Here is a 22,450-nt window from a genome sequence, read left to right as displayed (position 1 = left end):
CACTCTCGTGCGTGGTGTATATCTCAGCATATATATATATATATATATATATATATATATATATATATATATATATATATATATATATATATATTTATGCAGCAGACTTCTTTAAACAGATGGCAAATTACAAAAAAAAATGACTCATTATGTATGACAGATTTTTTTTTTTATATTTTCTGCAGAATGCATTTGATGTTTGAAGTGACTATATTTGTTGTATAGAACATTACAAAAAAAGTAAATCTTGAACAGAACTCTACCCACAAATGCACCAAATGTTTTGTCAGCCTGCCACAAATGACTGATAAGATGTTCCTTCTTTGCTTGGAAGGACAGAGTAACACTTCCTCTCAGTTTACCCTCTATCTCTGCCTATTTAGGAGTTTAGCTGCCTGCCAGCAGCAGCTCGGGACCGTGTCCAAACATAATCATGATATTAGCTAGATCCTTATTTATGTGTCCCTACCCCTTCTATTTCTCCTCATTCTCTCTCTCTCTCTCCCTCTTTTGCAAACACATACACAGGCGTCCTTCATCCTTCTGCTCAGCCCCATTACATATGCATCCATCCTTCCCACTTCCGACTTTTCCAATCTTCTCCAGTTAGCTACAACAAACATTACATTTACATATTGATTTCGTAGTTTTAGTCAATGTAAATATGCTGTCATTACAGTAAATTTGAGCTTCTGTTAACATAAGCTCGTCCAGATCTGCACAGATTAAGGGTGTGATTGCATAATTAATGTGTGCGCTACATATTAATTCCCTCATCCTCTTCTTTCTCTAAAGTCTTCCTCCTCTCCTTGGTTTCTGAGCCCTGATTAAGTGCCTGTTTCGGCCTTTAAGCCTCCCATTGCTATTCACCCTCACAGACCCAGCGTTTGCTCAAAACGCTACTTAACCTCGCAGCTTATTGTAAATGAAGCCTCCAAAAGTTGAATCCCCTCCATCTTTGCCTTTTTTTTTTCTTTTTTTTTTTGCTCCGTTTCTCAGACATTGCCGTAAGTTACTTTGCGAGTTATTGGTGCCGGTCCAGAAAAGACGCATCACGTCAGAGATTACCTGTAAACACTCTCTGCTGGCTATATTCAGTACTTCTACTGGTCGAAACAAAAGCTGCAACATTTTGCCGTTGCATTTTATTAGTAGAAGATCAAATGTTTTCATTTATTGTAAGCGACTTAAAAATGTTTGATGTTTTTCAGATGTTATTTTGTAGCTTTTTTGTTCTTTATCTTCCAAGTATGTTTCAATTTTTCTACCACAGACTTCAATGCCTTTTGTTGGGATTTTATGTGATAGACCAACAAAAAGGAGAGTGTAAATGTCACGTGAAAGGATGAGGAGGTGGTTTATTTATTTATTTATTTATTTATTTTTAGATTTTTAGAGAAAGTTATTTTAAAAAAATCCTTTTTGCGGTTTTCCACCAAACATTTTGGTGGCGCAGGAGAGAAGTTGCTCTGGCCAGATGAGGCAAAGATTGAGCTATTTGGACTATGTGCAAAACTAACATTACGCATCACTTTGAACACACCATTCCCACTTTAATTCGCATCATGCTTTTCTCTGTTAGGCGCAAGGTAGCTGCTTGGAGGTGAAGGTAACATAAATGGAGCTAAATAAAGAACAATTATGGACAAAAACCTCATGTGGTCAAACATGCAATCAAAACTACAGTGGAATGCTTTAGATCAAATGTATTCATGTGTTTAAAAGTCCAGATTCAACTGGTTATCTGTGGGAAAACATGAGAAGAGATGTTCACAGACGCCTTCTGCCCAATATGAGTGAACTTGAGCAGCTTCTATTAGAAGTGTAAAGGTGGTAGAGATCAATAGAGGCAATATACCGCTCAGTAGAGATTGAAAACATTATGACAAAAAATCTAATTAAAAAAAAAAAAAAAAAAAGGAAAACCACGTATTCTGTATATTTTACAAGTATTGACTAATTTGTGTTCACTGATCACAAAAAAAAATTCAATGAGATTTGAGGTCGCACGTGAAAATGTTAAAGGGGTGAGAACGCTTTTGCATGGCTGTGTAAGCAGATTTAACATAGGTAAGGAGAAAGCATCAAATGAGCAACAATGCATACATTTCAATAATTTAACCTGCCATAATAGTTGCTGGTGCCCCACCTAAGCACATCATTAAAAGGTGGTCAGCAACTGTAGCTTGTGCTACATTCAGGTCTACTTCAGAGGGATCATGGGGTTTTGGAGATGAACGGCTGAAGGCTCTCCTGGGTTTGTTGGCAGTAATACAGGTTGATGGGCTCCATGCTGTTGCCGTGCAGGTGGTCATGTTGCGAGAGCCTGCTGTGCTGAGCGGCGCTCCGGCCAGACTTGTTAAGACACGACCAGTAAAATGGCCGTCGGGCCCCTGGAGGAGGCACCCACTTTGCTGGGGGCCAGCAGGTCACTCTTGCTCAACAAGTTTCAGCTTGCTCTAATCTTTGTCTCAGAGATAATGTTTGTTTTTACTTGCATCTGTCTTTTTTTTTTTTTTTTTTTTTTTTTTTTTTTTTGTCGTGTGTCATTATTATGTGTTGCCTTCTTTGGTTTAATTAACTTTTTGTTTTTCTTGTCATTTAGTGCACTTCAAGATTCGCTAAATCAGAACTTCCTGCTGGTCATCAGCCACCGTGAGGCTCAGAGGGACTACAGCCTCAATTTTCCCGGCTCCAAAACTATACAAGAGGTAAGACGCCACAGCAGCGTGCGAGCACCGACCTTCACAGACTCGTACAGAAGTTCTCTGTAACGCACCCGCAGGCTCTCACCTCCATAATGTTATTGCACCTGATTCTCATTTCCCCATAACATGGCTTTCCTTCTATTTGCCAAACATTGCTAGTCTATCTCCGCCATCGATTCATTATTCATCACAAATGATCACATTTCGGAGCACATAATTACTCTCACAGCTGTGGTCTGGTGCAGCCCCCTCTTTCCTCCTGCTCCCAGTACACACTGCGTCCTTTTCCCTTCTTCCTCCAACCCTGCAGACTGGAGAGGCAGTTTAAATGACTGAACATTGTTTGATCAAGGCAGGCGGGAGCGCTCGAAAAGTCCGTTCATTCTCTTCGTCTGAAACTAAACAGTAGATTTGGCTGCGTATGAAATATTAATCCCGGACCCCGTGTGAAGGCACAGGTTGTTCTATCTGCATTGAAAGTAGTTTAAAGGTTATGAAACATGTGGGTCCATGTGCCTATGCAGATGAGTGTGTGTTTGTGCGTCAGTGTTTGTGAGCTGGAACCGTCTTGTCTCCACATACATACATCACTGCTCCGGTCTCACCTCATCTGCAAAAGGGAGACCTGAGTAGACGGTATTCATAATTAATGACACGTACTCTGCCGTCTCGTTTTTGGAAATGCACTTCACAAAGTGAAATCGGGTGGAATCATCACTCTGCAACACTAAATTAAGAAATTCATCTTTTTTTTTTTTTTTTTTCTAAGAGATGCACCAGTCAGAGTTTGAAGATTTTTTTGTTATATGTAAAAAGCTGACCTGCTGATGCAGATTTTTACAAAACAAAGTTTAAGTCTCAAAGTATCTCCAGCGTCTTATACTAGCAGGTTGTATAGCAAGCATTATTAAAGCTTCTGTTTCTGCGTGAAAACGCTGAAATATGTTGGTGTGTACGATGAGAGGGTGAAACTCAAAAGCCGAACCTTTGCTGCTTTCTGTTCGGTGTTTTTGTTATTTCCTGAAGTCTTCGGTTCAAAATGTTTGATTATTTTTTGTTTCGGATTAAATTGATTGATCGACCTGTGAAAAATATCAAGCAGTGTGACTGTTGCTCTAGCAGATATCTGGTTATTATCCGCCTTTTCTAAAGGAATGACAGCCTGTTACTTTGCTTCCCTCTCGTTGAGATTCTGTCTCTGATGCGAGTCTGCTTCAGCAACAAATTACACATCGGACATCTCATGTTGCACAGTGGGACGTTAAACTCCCAAAATCATTGAAATGACACCTGTAGAAAATGCTGTTTCCTTTAATATGTCTTCTTACATCTTTTTTTGTTTCCGACTCCATTCTGAGAAAACCTAAAAAGCACTGAATATCAATACGTTCAACCTCTTCTTCACTTAGTTATAACTTCCACTCTGAGGGATGTTGTATGATCACCTCGGAATGGTGAAGCTGGAATTCGGCTAATTCCCGTCGCCTGATATTGTTCTCTCTCTGGTTAGTATCAGCTGCTTCTGTCTCTTTAGTAATATCATCAGGAATCAGGTGTTGTCTCTGATTGTCATGGTTTACGTCCAAACTAATTATTAAATCTCAAAGCAAAAGTCGGTCATTCATCTGTTTTGCTCTGTGCAGCCACTGTGGTTAATTCATGGACCCTCCGTAGAGCGGAAGAACACATGATTAATAATCAGGCTTCTAGCGGAGCCTGTAATGGTGCTAATTGATTAAATTAGTTTGACTAGCTTCTTAACCGGAGGCCGCCTGCCCTCCCTGGACGTCCTTCGCGCTCTACAATTTTCTCCCCATTTCAACATCTTTTACTTTTTTTTTTTTTTGTACTTTCACTCTCCTCTAAGGCAGATGGTTTTGATGAGCACCCACTGTGAACCTTAAGTGTTTCTGCTGGGATTACAAACACAGGGGAGGGGCCCCTGTGGTGTGGGAGTGGGAGCTGCGGTCACAGAAAAGAGACCGAGGAGTGTTAGCTTGGTGGGGGGTGCCGTAAGAGGCAAGAGCGGACAGAGAAGGGACAATGTGGGCTTAAACAGGCCTCCATGTCGCGTTCTTTTCCTTACACATGTTTGTCTTTAGACATCTGAACGTCCCCTGCTGAGAAAATGAGACCTAGAACTTTAACCTGCACACACGAGATGTGCAGGCCGCGAACGCATAGTCTCTCTAAAAAACAAAAAAATGCCGCTGTGTGCAAGAAGTGGAAAAATATCCACCTCATGTAGGATCATGTTCAGCAAGGTTGAAGCTGCTTTGTCTGACTTGTTTATGATAAAGGTGATGGATAAGAAAAAGTTAAAAACAAGAAAAATCGATACTTGGAGCTATGTTCTAGACCTGAAGTTATTTCTTTTCGCTTCCATTAAAAAAGATTGTAACGTTTTCAGCCTGTCTGAGTCTGTTTTTCCTCACCTCTGGCTTTGCCAAAGGGCTTTTTTCCATTGCTAGTTTCTTATTTTCTTAGCTTAGGATCTTCAGTCCTGTCTGTGCATATCAGTAAAGAAAGAGTCTTATCTTCTCCTTTTATTTACTTTGGCCATAGAATCCCAACAATCTTCCCTTATCCCTCCGTTTTCTATTTCGTCTTTCTTTACGCCTCCCCCAGCAGCCCTCCTCAACCCTTCGTTTTTTTTTTTTTTGTTGTTTTTTTTCCCCTCTTTTCCATCCTTTAAACCAAAGTTTGTGTTGGTTCTTGATTGGCATAACCAGACAAGAGTTTGGGGTGGGGTGGGCTATGTTGCTGGCTAGCTTCTGGGCTAAGCTGCAGAGCAAATGTTTGCCAGGGGAGTACTGGGTAGAATAGGGCTGGCTGCTGGGTCCCAGTTTGTCCGTGACCAGACCAGTTGTACTGGGGATTCTTCCCTCGTCTAGTGCCCCATCCTCCCCCTGAGGCCCCATCCCTCACCCTGCAGCTGAGAGACATAGGGGACCAAACGCAGACAGAGGCTGCGAGACTGAGAAAAGCGAGGCTGGATGGGAAGCAAAATGAAAGAAAGGCATCTGGTGCTTAGATGGGATGAAGGGAAAGAACAAGAGAGATTGAGAGAAAGAGCTTGTGACTGTTTAATGGAAACCTTTCCTTCTCTTTGATTTGCTTCCAGCCAGGGATTATAGGCAATTGGCATTTACAATGATTGGATCGTTAATTTTGTCGCTGGGTGTACTGGCCAGGAGCTGAGTCTCCTTTATGTTGGAGAACTCAGACGTACATACGGCTCTGAAATAAACACAGGCCACTATGCATCTATGCAGACATTTATGACGGCCATTTCATTTCATTACCAGTGGGATTCCTGCAGAAATGCTCAACATTTTACTTGTCAGGGGACTAATTACCTGAAACACTACATTCTGATGATAGCTGTGAAAGTCAGGAACTGAACTATTTCTAATTGAATTAGTATTTTATGACTTTTAAATGATATCAATGTGATTTTTTTTGTTGTTGTGGATCTGTTGTGGATTTTTTAATCATTCATTTTCTGTTTTCAACAAATGGAGACAATATTTAGTTGCAGTTTGGGAGAAAATGGTCATTTATTGAAACAATATTTTTTTTTTTAATTCTGTTGAAACACCAATTGTGTTCAGTTTGCTGTAAGATTGCTTAGTGGCACTTCATAAATCATCACAAGCATTTCTTTTTTTTTAATTTTATAGAATGCAGTTAGAAATATTTGTTCTACTTTTTTATGATTTTTATTTTCAGCTTTTATTTTCTCTGATTATCCTCTTTCCTTTTGATTTCATATTCTTACCAAGTTTATTTACGTGTAAAATGCGTGTATTCTGCTTTTTTTATATTTATTTTTTCAATTTCATGAACCATATAGAATCTCTGCATGAAAAGTGCTCTCAAAAAGTTGAAATGGAAGAAACAAAAATGTAAAATTTTTCTCATGTATTTCCACAGCGTTATAAATCTGCATTTAAAATACCACCATGGACATTTTAGGCTTTTTTTAAAAAAAATTCTCATAATTTAGCTTTATTATAAAGGTAACTTGATGCTTTTAACCATCAAGTTATTTATTAGAATAGTTTCTCCATCATAAGTTACCAATTAAACAGTTCTCCTAATTTCATGTAAATTGTGTTTTCTATAGTTATTTTTCTAGAGATCTAAAATACATGTAATGTTAAATTAGTTTCAGTTTGACTTGTCGCTCTTGGTAGACAGGGGGCAGCATTAGACAGTATTGCTTCATTTATGGTGTTTGTAACAAAAAAAAAAAGTAATTTACCTGCAGTATTTCAGAAAAGATGTCTGTCTGCTGTTGAGTTATTTTGTTCCAAATTCCTTTTTCTTAAATAACATTTTGTTGTCATATGGTCTCGCCAAACTCTCATGATTGCACCGTATTTTTGCACGTGTCGGGAGAGGACGGCGCATATCCTCGTTGTGTGGTTTCAGGTGGGCAGGCCGGCTGTTTCGCTGTGTTTTCTTTCAGTGCCGGGATTAGATTGTCCTCCACCAGGTGTCTTTCGCTGTCTGTCTCCGCTCCGCTCCGCCGCCACCTCTCACCTTCGCTCTCTTTGTGGTGGGCGTCAGTTTGTTGTTTCTCTGATGCTGCTTTAACCTCTGACTGCAGCCTCTTCATTACTAGTGTTTATGCCTCTGCCTTTCCTCCCTCTCCCCCCCCCACTCCCGTTCATCGGCCGGCCAGCCGGTCAGTCAAATCCCTGTAGTCTGGCTGGTCAAACATAGATATTACACTCTGTAATAACACTGGCCACCCGCTTTGACCCCAGCCTGCTATCTTGGCCAGGACGTCTCTTCATAAGGATGGACTCGGAGCGGAGTGATGTGGGATTTACAAGAGAGAAGCAAAGTGCCACTCATTTATCATTGTTCTTTTGAATTGTCTCTCCTTGTTTGTACTGTAAATTGCTTCACGCTGTCAGGTTCAGCACAAATATAATATATTTTCTCAAAGGGATTGATAACTCGGATAAAATATTTACTCATCTCGACAAAAAGATATTCATATACAGGTGTGATTACATGGGCGTAATTTGTAATAGGAACAATGTTTGTCCCCAAAATTAATACACTGTTTTGCAGATTCTTTCCTTCCTAGCCTAAATTTGCTTTCGTGTGTTTGTAGCAGTCTTTAAACTTCCACCTCCATGAGCTGCAGCCCGAAGTTCATAGAAGGACTTCTCTATCTTCGGTGCACATTACAAAGACAGGCTTTGCTCCATGCACGGTGGGATCTTTCCTCTACAATAGGTAGTTTTTTCAGCGTCGGCGTCCTGCCCCGCGGGGCCCGAATGTCAGGATCCTCCCGAACAAACTCGGCAGCACCCGCCATCATCAGAGCTCAGGCGCTAACTTGGGGCTTTGATCTGCTTTGACTGGCGCACATTCGGGCTGGCGTGAGGGCTTTAAACCAACAACCCACCGGAGGGTTTAACGCGGCTCTTGGTTAGAGAGCCGCTGCTGGCTGCTAACTGTTTAAAACCAAGGAATGTTATTAAGTGATGCTGATACGGGGTCTGCACATGAATGGGAGAAGAGAAATACTGTTCATTTCAGAGTGTGTGGCTGTTGTTGCTGGGAATTAGCTGAGGCATCTGAGGAATGCTGACAACACTGGCTCTATTTTTTTTGTCTTGTCTTATCCTTCTCTGCTCTCTGCCTCCCCTTAACCTTTGAATGGCAGATTAATAGTAAAATCTGAGCCCTAGTTGTTTATTTATCTTCAGGAAACAATTATAACTGCACTTTCCAGTAAATAATGATCCATGGCAACTTATATATATATATATATATATATATGTATATATATATATATATATATATATATTTGTTAAAACAGATAAAAAGGCATAGACCCAGAGACTTTACAGGTATGGAAATGTTCGTAAGTAATAACTAAAGTATTAGTTATATTGTAGTATTTAATCAAAGACAAAATAAAAAAAAATTGACATGATTTTCTTTTTGTATGTTTTTATTTTATGACACTAGAGTTCCGTATTTATTAGTAGTTGAACAGGAAGAATAGCAGAGAGAAAAAGGGAAAACATGCAGCAAATGTCCAGGGGCCGGGTATCGAACTGGACTCTGTTTTGGGCTTTGGCTTCTGCATACAGTGCGTCTGTTTGACCACTGAGCCACCGAGAGCATGACTTATTTGCTACCGCTTCAAAAATAACCCAACATATTGGTTATTCAAATTGTAAAAGTGTTGAGATATATGTATGCTAAAAAGAAATGCATATATTTGATCTAAAATATAGAATGAGCACAGGAATATAACAGTACATCGATCCATTTCAACACCTTAATTAAATGATTAGTGATCCAATTGCACCAAGACAAAATGAAAATGTCGATTGAATTGTTATCTTTAAGATGATTCAGGATGATTAAACTTCTTTTGCACTTTGGAGAAGTGGTGGCCTTGGTTAGATGAGGCACTAAAAATTGGTGAAGGCTGAAATTTTGCTTTAATGTCTATAAAAAGGGACTTAAGTGTTAATTTTTTTTTTAATGTGAATTCAATGAAGCTCATTACCTGTTTGTTTCTTTGGTCATCAAGGACACTTTTAAGTTAACTGATTACAAAAATCCACTTGTTGCTGCTGCATTTGTTTTAAGAGTTGGTTGGCATTTGTTGCCATATCCCAGCATCTCTTTTCATTGGCTGACAACATGTGATTGTGATTGGGTTGGTAATTCGTTCACGTTACCCAACTCCAACCAGATCCACCTTAAAGACTTAAGCTGTTCTGTGTCTGTTCATCTCTCATGCTGACTGACTGAAACTAGTGCAGACTGATGCAGAAAATTTAAATAAAAAATAAAAAAAAATCATGTTGTTTAGTTTTCCACACAATCATATTAACTCACAACCAGAAATGTGTTCAAATGACTAAATTTGTCTGTCCTGTAAGTAAGGGGAAAGTGTAGGAGCCTTCTATAGGCCGTCTGATCGGCAGTGTGCAGCAGCAGGGTGGGAATGGGCTTCATGCAGCCAGAATCTACTGGCTACCTCCAGGCACGTTCTCTGACATCTCGGTAAATGGAGCAAAAATCTTAACATTGATGACTTTTTATACCTTTGGTAATAAAGCTTCTTGTTTGAAGTTATTAATAATTTTTAATTTAACTTGTCTCAGGTGCATGATATTAGAAAATATGATTATGATCATATTTGTAAATACTGAGCTGACAATAACAGTTGCGACATGTGCTTCTTATCTGTGCTTCCATCACCCTTTGACCTTCAGCGTTTTGGCCAAGATCGTTTGTGTTTGATGTGAACATCTGCATCTGTAAGACTGCAGATTTAGGCCAACAGGCTAGAGATTACATTAACATGTAAAATGCGCACTTAAAACACTTTGAATAAATTAGCCAACGGTTATTCCACTCCAAGCAGTCCTTTGCAATATGAATATTGCACACACTAATATTGCAGTGACGATATATTTACAACAGAACGTGAAGCCCTAAACTTGCCTGAGTCATTGACTGGGCTCTTCATATTGTTCTAATTTTATTTTATTTCTCTTTCCAGGTCAAGAGGAACATTTCAGACTTGACCAACATCCCAGTCAGGCATCAGCAGTGGGAGGGATGGCCTGCGTCGGTGTCCGATGATTCTGTAAGAGCCACACATGGAAACAGTAATTAATAAATGAGATTCATCATTTCAGTTCAGTATAATTTCGGGGTTTTTTAACAAGCAGTTTACAAAGAAATGTGACTGTGTTACTCCCTGGGATTATTCAACGGATTTGTGTGAAGTATTTTTAAATAAAAAAAAAAACAGCTGCAATACTGTGATTTTTACTTTGTGCTTGATGTTCAAAAAGTTTACGCAGAGTGTGTGAGGAGTCTCTGACCGTTGTGAGAGCCCGTCTCTGAAACATATCCTGCACAAAGAGTTCAACGCTCAGCCACCTTTTGATGTAAAGCACACAAAATATTATGAAAGAATATATTTGGTATTTTGATACATAAATGTAATCAAAAATATAGAGCAAACATCTGCAACCTTGCTGTATAGAGTTCAAGATAACCCGACTTGACCTCTTTCTTATTGCAGCACTTTCTCTGGTCCCTCTCTGAAAGGAATTTAAAACATAGGAACAATTTCAACCCCTTGAATATTTCAGTAACCATCCCACACCTTGCACATAAAACCATATTAATAATAAAAACAAGCAATTTTCAGTATAAACATTCTCCTATTCTTTATTGGTCGGATCTAGCAATGTGGTTTTAATTGATATTTAAAATCTCGGCTCAAAGTTTTGATTGGTGTGTAGTCGTACGTTGCTATTTCGAGCCTTTTTTAGAGTGAGACTTCGAAGCTAATTAAGATGTCAAAGACGGTTCCCGTCCCGTGTCCCCTATCTGTGGACATTAAAGCTCACATCATTGAGTCCCGCTGACCTCTCCGTCCCATGGTTGCTCTTCCCAGCCATTCACTCTGCGCGGTGTCAAGCTGATCAGAGGTCGGACCCATACAGCATGTCGAGGAACCTCTGACCCCTTTTGTCTCAGCCCCTCTTTGACGGCGTATGTGTTCCCATGCTAATTGTTTGGGATGGTTTATCATGCCACATTGACAAGCTGTTGGGCACACATTCTTGGGTCAACCCCCGGCTAACGTTTTCCCTTCAGATATGCGTGGCTGCTGTTTGGTTTGGAGTATTGTTGTTGACTTTGCCTTCTTTTAAATTCATACTTTGACACATGTGACCTACGCAATAAAAACGCACTGTAATATCAGTTCACATTGTGATTGGTAAGAACGAGCTGTTTCAGTGTATCCAGGGTTTTTGCTGAATGCAAGCTATTTATACCTGCTACCCATTGTTCATATTTCTAGCGCTCAGAGGAGGAGAACAATAACTGCACCTGACTTGTTATTAAGCTTTGAGCATTAACAGTAGAAGCAAATACCTTTTATGGTGCACACATGGGCTGAGAATAAAAGCATATCCGCCCTATTACTTTACAGAAAATTGTTTGCTGCTTTTTTGTCTGTCACAGCTATGAGAAGACAATTGTAAATCCATCAACCGCCAAGCAAAATATGATGAAGGCTGGTTAGCAAACAGTCTTGAATTGCAACAGAAATACAATTGTTAATGCTAGTCAAAAAATGCATTGTTTTTGGCCCAGTCTCTTATAATGCAAGATACAACTGATGTTTTTTTTTTTTTTTACATTAATGAAGGAATAAAGTGACGCAGCACACCCAGGTAACAGAATCTGTAGCAAAATCCTGTCCTAAAATTTTGAAAATATATATTTAATTTGACTATTTGACAGGTAAAAATACCACTGGTACTATAGTTGGTAGCATCACCTACATTTCTAATAGGATGAGGTTGCTTCTAAGTTACATTTATACCAACGTAATTAATAATCCATGGCTCTTCTCCGGATGTTAAATAAAACGCCACACACATTTCCTAAACCTTCATCATAAAGGCCAAGACAAGAGAACGTGCTATTTGATTGGTAAATCAGCAAGAAAATTGCTCCTGATCTAAAGTTGCTCTTATCTACTACGAGAGCGATAATTTAAAAAACACAACGGTTGGTGAACTTAACAAATACACACGTTTATCTTGCTTTATCTGCGCACATTGAAGAGGTTGGCGGAGGGAGGAAAAATGCATTTCAAAACTCCCAGTCAGAGAAACTAACTGGTATTTGCTACATCAAGGAAGCTGATTAATTTAAGGGATTTTTACATGTCTTTGCTATGGAAGCCTTCAAATGTAGAGAGTTATGTGCAGTTTCTTTTACTTTCTCTTCAAATTGATAAACCTAAGAAATGTGTTTTGTGCAACAAAGTGAAACCTATTATTTCAACGTAAGGTTGAAAGTTTAGACCATTATCATCTGAATATTTTTCTTTTCTTCTGTAATCTAAAAGAATTTAAGACTTTAGACACAAAACAAAATCATGTATGTTTTCATGCAAAAACACCCCCCCTTTTATTCCCAATTTCACACTAAGATGTATAGGGAAATCATATATTATTTTACCAATTGCTTTTAGTTTTTGCTGGAGTTTTTTTTGTTATCTGTGGACTTTAGCTCATAGCTGTAGATTTATTGGCCAAAGACCATGAATAAATTTGAGCTCTCTGTGCCAACAAAGGCCTGGTCCTTGGCTAACACATAACTGCAGTGTCTGTTTTTTTTTTTTTGTTTTTTTTTCTTGTATGAGAAGATATTAAAAAAAGCACAGAGAAGAGAGAGACAGAAGTGTAATAATGGCCTCTGCACTAGCCATAGCCCTCTTATTGAAACGTCTGAAGGTATTAACAGAGAAAGCCCGGGGCTTGGCTGGCCTAGCGGGTGGATGGAGAGCCAATGTTAGTGTCTAGCTCATTAGCCCAGTCTCATCTCTCGGGGTTTGGGCCAATAAACATGGCAGCTACAGCCCCTAGATTACTTTTAGACCCACACATTCTCCTGATTAAAGTTGATTTGGTTGTCACTTTATGTTGGTTTTCCATCAAGTAGGTAATATTTCTACTGTTTTTACATTACTGTGCCTTACCAAAGCTTTCTGCATATGGGGTATTCCAAATATACCACTGGTTATTGACTCTGGTGGTGAATATTGTACATCAGTCCATCACTGATCCATGTAGGGTCTGCAACAACAGTTGGGATTCAGAGACGATGTATTTCAAATGAGGTGGAGTTCAAGTTGTCAGGACTATCTTGAGTGACTTTGATGAACACTGTTTAACCTAATGTCCATCACGTGTTTCTGTGAGGAATTATTAAATGAAGCAAAGCATTTTTATTGAAGCGTTTGTCTGACAGAGCGAAGAAGAAAATTAGAAACATTATCTTGTTGTTCCAGATGAGAATCGAGATTTCTTCATAACAAGAAAGTTTCTTACAACAATGAGAGTTAAATTATATTCCTTTAACAAATTTTGATTTCTTAAAAAGACGCTAAGGGTCTCTTTCTCTTCTCACTCCTCCTCTCCTACTCCTGAATTTATTTTCTAGCTCTGATGGTTAAAGTGTTTCGTACATTATTGCGAAACTTTTAGTTTCTGTAACTGACTAATTAACATATAGTGAGCTATATTTGTATGCATAGATAAATATTCTTACAGTGTAATAATCAAGTATTTGTTGGATTAAGTTTTCTTTGTTTAGTAACGACTGCTGCCTGGTCCATTATTGTTATTTGCTGGTTGCGATTGGTTGTTGTTTCAAGCAAATACAGTATTGCAAGACGTACTCTAAAAGACCATCTATGATTGACTTGTGGTGTGGTTGATTTACATAAACTGTATCAAGTACATAGATTTGTTCACAGAGAAATATGCGCTCACATCAGTCTTGCTGCACGCGCAACACAAACAGCACAACTGTAACCCTTTATAATAGCGCTGACAAGATGAGGCAAGAATTTTTTGTGGTTTGTTTTAAGATTTTTATTGGTTATTTTTTTTACTTTCTTTGCATTGTTCGACTACTTATTCATGGGTCCTGAGAAAGTTCTTAAGCTGGTGTGGTTTTAGTGTAATGAAGTCACAGATTGTGTGTGAAAGAAAAGAGGCTTGTAGAAACTCTCGTCTTTCAGTGAGACTGGTAGTTATGTGTTGCATCATCCCTTCTGACACTGTCCGCTAAATCTGTTTCATTGTTTATTGCGGTTGGAGTTTTTCAGGCCCTGATGAAGGATTGAAACTGGATCAGGATGCATAACGCTCAGCTGGCAGCGAACAAAACATTGGTTTACAGACTTTACTCCAGTTGTATGGGGTGTTGGACGTGACTGGTGTGGCTACGTTCAAGCGATGCTCATTTGGAGCAGATCTGGGAGACGTTGTAGCTTTAATGTGTTCTACTGTTTTCTGCAAAAGATTCAGTTTTCCTACAAATCCATCCCAATTTTTTTTTAAATATTTAGAGCTCTTTTGCCATTCGATTTCTAGCTGTGTGGCACTTAATGAATTTCTGAAATCTTCCTGTAACTATTTAATTTCCGTTCCAATGCTGTCTGCTCTCTGGGTTCTGTTGAGATTTAGAATCTCAATCGATGAATCATAATTTGTATTGACACACGGAGCATAAAATCAGCCAAGAAAAGCATTCAGACTTTACTTATTTTATTAACTTTCAGCGCTGAAAGGAGACACTTTACCATTACATCCGAGAAGAGTTTCTAAAAAAGTCTGTGCAGCGTCTGAGGAGAAAGAGGAGGGCAGCTGATTATATGGACGGAAGACACTCCCTGAAATCATACCATGCCTCTGTGGCCTGATAAGTTTCTGTTTCTCGTGAGAAATGGACCTTGGTGTCTAACAGAATCAAAAATGTAACTCTTTACTATGGGCCCTTTGTCTAACAGCGTGTGACTCTTTCTCGGCCTTGGTAAAGCATCTCAACACCTAATAGTAATCATAATGATTTAACTAATTTACTAATCTCAACAGTTCGTTAGAAGACAGTTTATAATGTTTTCCAGAGTAGCCAAATAGAGGATCACGAGAAGACGCATGCTGTCTCTGTGTGAATGTTTACTTTAGCATTTGTTTTCATTTTCCTTGGGTTTTACTGCATCACAGCGGTCTTGAATAGTACTGGGAAAAAGTTCCCACTCAGATGCAAGTATTTTGGACTTTGCAATAGTTAAAACTTGATGAAGTTCATTTTACTCCAAGTAGATTAAAACAAATACTCTGGCATTATTTGCAAATACCACAATGTTGCTCTGCCTTCAAATTCCTCTTGATTCTTGAGGCTTTGGCAAAGCTGTGCTGAACAGTGCTGAGGATGACAAGAGGTCTGTGCAGCAGCTGATTTGCGAGGCCAATGGGACGGTAACGTCCTCTGCTGTTGGGGATGATTTGAGCAAGCTTGGTCTGTTTCCAGCCGCGCCTCATCTCATTGGAGCTGCTTTGATTGGCAGTGCCTCCTCCACACCTGTCGCAGTGATTGACAGCCAGTGGGACTTCCTTATTGCATTGCCTCATCCGTCCATCCTCGCCCCCCGCCTCTCCACCACCAACACCCGCCATTCCTCCCGGCCTGTAATTGCTGACATTTATGCAGTGTTTCATGGTGTTTGCTAATGTATTAATGCCGAGGAGCCTCTGAGGTGCCTTGCCTTGTAGGGCAGAGCCTCTCTCTCCGTTTCCCAGCTGGCATTAAAGGAATCCTTCTCAACCTGATAGGCGTGTGTGGAGCCAAGGGTTTATTGAGGAGGGCCTGTTGGTTTCCAGAGCAACAGGGCTCAGCGTTAAGCGCAGGCACTCCACCACCTGCCCTTCTTCAGGTGACATTCAGAGCTGAAGGAGCCCCTCTGACTGAATTTCTTTTTCCTTCTAATGTATTTTTTGTATAACTCCTCACTTGCTTGACTGTATCTTCGCTTTAGGAGGTAGATGTTTGAAACTGGCTGCTTTTATCCATCCTGTTGATCCAACAGGTTTTTCTTGTTTTATTCGTTCTGTGCCTAGCACAATGTTTCCTAAAGTGATGCACAAAAACCTGGAATAAAAGATTTTTCTTGCTCTTCTTATTTAATGATTGTAAAATTTTGATAAACTTTTTTGTAAGATAAAGTTTATATCTTGGCTGTAATAAACAAAATGCAGAGGTTGCAAATTAGCATGGACCATGCAGATGGTCCATGTTAATTTCCCTTCCAAGTTGGAGGATTGAACTTTTTCAAAGTCTCTGATAAGGCACAGATAAATCAGTGGATGGGCAAGTTCACTATTATCAGAACTTATTTTGGAAAATGCGTTTTTATCTCCCCTTTTCGACAGTGATTCTATTTCTGAAAAGTAAAAAAAAAAAAAACCACCTCAAGTAAACGCAATAAACATGATGCCACAAGAGGAGCTGACATCATGGATGGCATAGAAAGGGCCTGTAGCAGCAGCTCCTTCATCTCACAGCCAAAACGAAGCTGAGTGTGAAATATTGACGCTCCATTTATGTGCAATGCAACCATGTTGCACAAAATCGAGAAAATTACAGACAATCCTGAGCGGCCTCATGAAACTCTTATTCATATGTCTTCAGTCAGAGGCTTCTTCAGAGACAATCTAGCACAGACTGCTGCAGGACATCCTTTCTGCCCACAGCCATCAGCATCTACAACAACTCTGAAGAAAATAAGACAATGAGTTACAACAATATTGAATTTTCCTTTTGGATTAATATAGTGCAGCTGAATTGACTTGAGTTTTAAGGTGGAAAATTTTTGATTTTAGATAGATAAAAATTAACTGGAGTGCTATTTATTTATTTTTTTTACCCCCAATTCAAAAGTCATAAATTCTTAACTTTCATGTGCAAATGGCCTGCAGCACAACGGTCGCTCTCTCCATCTTCTTTTTGCTTTGTGTCTTCCTGTCAGGGTCTTGGTACAAACAACTGAGAGGGGTATTTTTCAGCCTTGTTTTTCTTCTTTTTTTACTCTTTACAAACTCATTTCGTCTCCTCCTCGTCTGTCTCTGTTCTCCCCTCGCTCTGTAACTCGCATGCTGGTGTGAGGTTGTTCGGTTTGCAGTGATTGTGGTTGCCTTCAGTGCAGCTGTCAGTGGTAATTATCTCACACTCACAGCCAGACACCTAATCCAAACACTGCCTACTCTAGAAAAGAAGAAAAAAAAAGAAACAGAGAGGGAACGGGGGAGTGGGGGAGCAGAGAAAAAGAAAGAGAAGAAGAAGAGCAGGGAGGGGAAAAAGGTTAAAGGGAAGAGGCACAGGATAGGTGGGGGTAAGAGAGGGAGAAAATTCTTTCCCTGTATCAGCCCTTGAATACCTAGAGCCTCAATGCAAGTGTTAATTAAAAGAATCCAAAAAAGAGGAGCCAGTTTCTTTTGTGTGGAGATGTGAGAGAGGGTCATTTAAGGGGGGTGTTACCCTCATCTTCCCCCCCGACCTAATGCCCTACGGCGCTTCAACCTTGTTTCCACATTTTATCACTCAGCCGCCAAGCTGCACTTATGTACTTCAACATTGGTGAAAGCCATCCGGTCAAAGCAAGAAAGAGGACTGAGAGGCACTCAACTCATTTTTTCCCCGTTTTCAGCTCCCCTCCTGGCATCAATGTCAGCCCCAAACCCCTCAGGCTGTCCTTTTGTGGGGAAGTGATCAACTTGATTTAAACACTTATTAGGTTGTTAGACAAGAGCCTCTCATTGTGAATGGCGGCGTAAAGGGTTTACAGAGATCCCCTCCGTACTCGCTGTCAGGATTCTCACATTTGATTGCCACTCAATTCAAAGAAATGGTCTTGGGGCCACTCGTTGTCTTCCTCCAGGCTTAGACCTCGTATGGCTTTCATTGGCTCTGCACCTACAGCCATCTGCACTAATTCAACTCTAAGGCTTAGCACATATGAGGTCCTAATTGGCCATGGCTTTTCTTCAACCCATTAAGACCTGATGCTACTTGTGAGAATACCTGTTCTCATATCAACATCGTGCTTTAAATATGGGTTCATTGTACGTAGTCCTTTCTTTTATAAATCGGAGTCTGTTGCCCACATACTTTGTTTTATTGTTGAAGAGATTGTACTTTTTTCATTAGCGATGCGTAAATCAGAGTATTGCGGTCCATTTTATTGGCTGTTTTTTGCAAAGCTCTGACTTAACCTATGGCCCCTTCCAGTAAGAGCTATAATATAAGTAGATATGTTTATTACAAATAATACTTGATCTAGTCTTCCTGATGTGAGTGGTATTCATAATTTGAACTGGTACAAAATTGCGTCATACTGGAGGAATCGCTGCACAACAGGGTTTTAGTATTAATTATATTAAAAAGACAATGATTATGGGGTTTACATTTTATCCTAACTTTATAATCTTACATGAGCGACTAGTTTGGTTTGCGTTAGTAACCATTTGTTCCTTAAACGAAGCAGACTGTTAGAACAAGTCTTGCCCTGTTCAAATCATCAGTGCTTATCGGTCAATATTAGAAGTGGTTTCAGAGTATTCTCAGTCAACTTTCGTAAGACCCCAGAAATTTTGTTGCTTGCTTCTCCAGGATCATTGTGATAATGTAAACTTTATTAGTTTAGCTTGAAAAAGCGACGTGTGAACAACTTGGATGGTTGGAAATTACCATGCATATGAATTACAAAGTGACTGGTTGCATCTCAGCTTTATGTTTTATATTACATTGTTTATATATGTATTGTGGGATTTTAAATTTCTGTGGGGGAAAAGGAAATGATTCAACCTCAGTCAAAATGATAGGATATTATTTAGTCCTTCTGAAAGACGTATGCATTAATGTCCCTGTTTCACCAGGCCAGCTGGTTCAAACATTTTTAAACATTTCTCTTGCTGCTGACTTGCTGTCCAACTCTCAGGAGATCAACTACTAGTGTGACACACTTGACAGAAAGCAGGGAACTTGGGCAAATCTGTCTTATTTATCTATGCAATTCAAACAGCGGAACATCTGGGTCCATGTTGCATTCAAGGTCTGTTGGCTACACTGATCTCTCCCATTGTAGAAGCTGAGGGCGGCATGGGCAGTCGCTCCAATTCAGAGAAAAGCTCCGTTCAGCCTGTTTGGTCCTTTTCAGATTCAATTGGCGTTGCATGTAATCGTCTCTTGATTCAACCGTGTCCAGCTGGTCTTTGTGTGTCTTTGCACCTGACAATAGAGCAGATCACAGGACCTCTGCAGGGGACGCTCAGCTTCTGTGTCTCCCTTATCACACTCAGCTTGGCTGCCCTACGGCTCCGCTGTTGCTTAGAAGTGCACTCTCCCAGAAAAGTCTTTACATCTGGTCTTTCTGATCGACTCCTAACAAATAGTGCATCAGTTAAAATATATTGTTACTTTACGGTGCAGTATCTCCGCAATCAGGAACACGTGGATAGACAATGACCAATCCTACTTTCAGGTGTCACTGTTGGTTAAAAACAAATATTTTTTAACCAACTTTCAGGTGTCACTGTTGGTTAAAAACAAATATTTCCTCACTACCAGAAAATCTTGATTTGAAGATACTTTCTTTGGTTCTAAAAACGGCAAAGTTTCTTTATGCTTTCTTCCTAAAATCTCCTTGGCTATACTGTTGGCGTCCCTGGAGGCCAGACCAGGAGACACTAGCTGTAATGAGTCCCTGCTGAACGCCAGCATTTTCAATGCCGTCTTCGGGTCTGGGAGCTAATTAGTCAGTTGCTCCTTTTCTACAGACACAGAACCTCACTGGCGGCTGTTGCAGGTGTACAGAAACCACAGCGTAGTTCCTCCTCGTTACGGTGAAGCGCATGCTTTTGATTTAACGCCGTGAAAAAAAAGTGATGGCTAGGTCTGAATTTATATGTTGTGTTTGGAAATTTTCCTACTGCTTTAAACTTTTCAGATTTTATGTTAAAACCACAAACATCATGTATGCATTCTTTATGCATGTAACTGGAACAGTGTGGTAAAATGACAAAAGGTGAAGCTTTTTTTTTACAAATAAAAACCTTTGATAAAATCTTCGGTACCCAGTTGTCTTGGAAGTCATCCATTTAGAAAATGATCAGTTTAATCTCAATATAAATGCAGCTGTTCTGTGAACGCCATCATCATGTTTTTGGTTTGTTTTTCTGTGTGCTCCGGTGGTCTAGCAGTGACATTTCCTTGCCAATTTTACCATCGATTCTTTGTGTAACGACAATATAATAAGTCTAAATAGTGTAATCCTTAGTCAGCTCATGGGTAGAGTATGAAATGATTCAGTTTTCTGAGGCATTTTCCTAAACTGACAGGGCAGGCAAGGGGAGTAATAACCAAACAAAAGAAGTAACTCTGGAGGAGCTGCAGAAATCTACACCTCAGGTAGGAACAGCCATCAGCTGAATTGCCCAGACTTGTACAGAAATCTGACATTTTGTGGAGGAAGAGCAAAAAGTCATTATTGAAAAAACAAACAAACAAACAAAAAAAAAACTAACAGTTTCACCTAAAGCATGTAGGGGAAGCAACTAACATGGAAAAAGGTGCTTCACTCGGTTAAGGGTGAAGTTGGAGTTTTTGGCTTACATTCAAAAATTGATCTTTTGCAGAAGACAAACAATGAAAATAATTAATTGGACATCTTCCTCACTGTAAAATATGGTGTCGGCAGCATTGTGCTGTTGGAATGCTTTTCTTTCCAACGAGACACTGGTCAGGTGGTCAGAGCTGATGGAAAGACTGGTTGAATGAAGATGAGCCGAACTCAGAAGAAAACTGTTACAAAAGACTGAAGTGGGGTAGGTCTCCCTCCACAGACTCTAAAATGTGTGTCGAGCCTTAGTAATCGAAGACAAGTTTCAGATGATTCAACTCCCTCGGGTTATTACTAGAGATCTCCTAATAAACCATCATAAATGTACAACCAGAGCTACAATGAAACGGTTTAGATGACCCAATTAAATTCTAGCCTAAATCCAGGAGATAATCATGGAAAACTTTGAAAATTGATGGTCAAAGACATCAAAGCATCTCCCGCCAGCCTGACTGAATTGGAGTTATCCTTGCCACACTTTTCAGATATTTCTGCAAATTTTATAATTTTGGTTTATTTGTTCAGATTAAGCTGGTTAATTGATCTGTAAAACTAATGGTGCTCCTTTGTCCATGTTCCTACTTTTAGATGACATTAGCTCTCTCTGGAATCAGCTACCCATGCCATCACCTCAGTGTTTGTCGAAGATCTTCACCAGCCAACGCCCAGGAGCCCACAGAAGAAGTAAGTCGACAGAAAAGAACGAGCCCAGTCCTCACCTCTCTTGAACCGCCACCAGTAGTGCATGCAGGTTAACCAACATTTAAAAACTGAACGTTTACAGTGCACAGATGTTCATATGATCAGCGACAGCGAGGGGGACGATTTTGAAGATGCGTCGGAGTTTGGTGTGGACGATTCGGAAATGTTTGGAATAGGCACAACAGGCTGTCGGAAATCACCTATGAGTACGTATAGAAAAACGGTATTACAGCTCGGTCAGACAGATGAATGAATTTTCGTTTTTCATCTTGCAGTGCCAGAAAACAGTGAGAACGAAGCGGATGCCTTACTTCACTTTACTGCCGAATTTTCTTCAAGGTGGGCATCTTGTCAAGCAGTGATGCAAAGAACCGAGACTTCATTGTTGCTGATGAACTATTGTTTGTCTTGTGTGTCACAGATATGGAGAGACCCACCCAATGTTCTATATTGGGTCTTTGGAGGCAGCGTCTCAAGAGGCCTTCTACGGCAAAGCCAGAGATGTAAGTGAGCTGCTCTACTGTTCAGACCTCTTAGGAACAATTGTAATTTAATGCGATACAGTATTTGGTTATATTAGACACGGGCCGTCCCCCAGCACTGATGTCATTCTAACTTCCTGTGGTCTCGTCCCAAGGTTATTGAGAAGTTATCTTTACTTGAAATAACACAGAACAGGATATTATTCGTTCTACATCCATCAGGGGATGCACTCATTTCTTTACTTTTGTTACTGAGCTCATGGGAACTTAAAGCTCAACAGTCATTGTTGTAACTAATGTCTGGTTCTTTTACAGACCACAGCAGAGCTGTAGTAAACTACTTTAGAAATGTTTTCTAATTTGAATGATGTTGAAAGTGTTACTTTGTCACAAACTTATGACACGATCGCCACTGTTTCTGACCTTGTGTGACAATAATGTACTAACACTGTAGTATATTGCTATAAAATGTCAATGTCAAATTTATTTATATAGCACTTTACAACAGG

General features: G+C 39.8%; 1 protein-coding gene across 1 annotated transcript in view; it reads left to right on the top strand.

Annotated features, from left to right (window-relative positions):
• faf1 (Fas (TNFRSF6) associated factor 1) overlaps positions 1-22,450 on the top strand; it is a 76,880-nt gene that overhangs the window by 17,581 nt on the left and 36,849 nt on the right. The window contains exons 7-12 of the mRNA XM_015038352.1: positions 2,606-2,711; positions 10,261-10,347; positions 21,346-21,441; positions 21,542-21,665; positions 21,735-21,798; positions 21,881-21,962. Of these exons, the coding sequence (XP_014893838.1) occupies positions 2,606-2,711; positions 10,261-10,347; positions 21,346-21,441; positions 21,542-21,665; positions 21,735-21,798; positions 21,881-21,962 (559 nt within the window). The remainder of the gene's footprint in view (positions 1-2,605; positions 2,712-10,260; positions 10,348-21,345; positions 21,442-21,541; positions 21,666-21,734; positions 21,799-21,880; positions 21,963-22,450) is intronic.

The sequence above is a fragment of the Poecilia latipinna genome, unplaced genomic scaffold, assembly GCF_001443285.1.
Source record: "Poecilia latipinna isolate Pla-1442-1.1 unplaced genomic scaffold, P_latipinna-1.0 Scaffold439, whole genome shotgun sequence".
NCBI lineage: Eukaryota > Metazoa > Chordata > Actinopteri > Cyprinodontiformes > Poeciliidae > Poecilia > Poecilia latipinna.
Note: the sequence above shows the minus strand (reverse complement) of the source record. Positions and strands in the feature narration are given on the sequence as shown.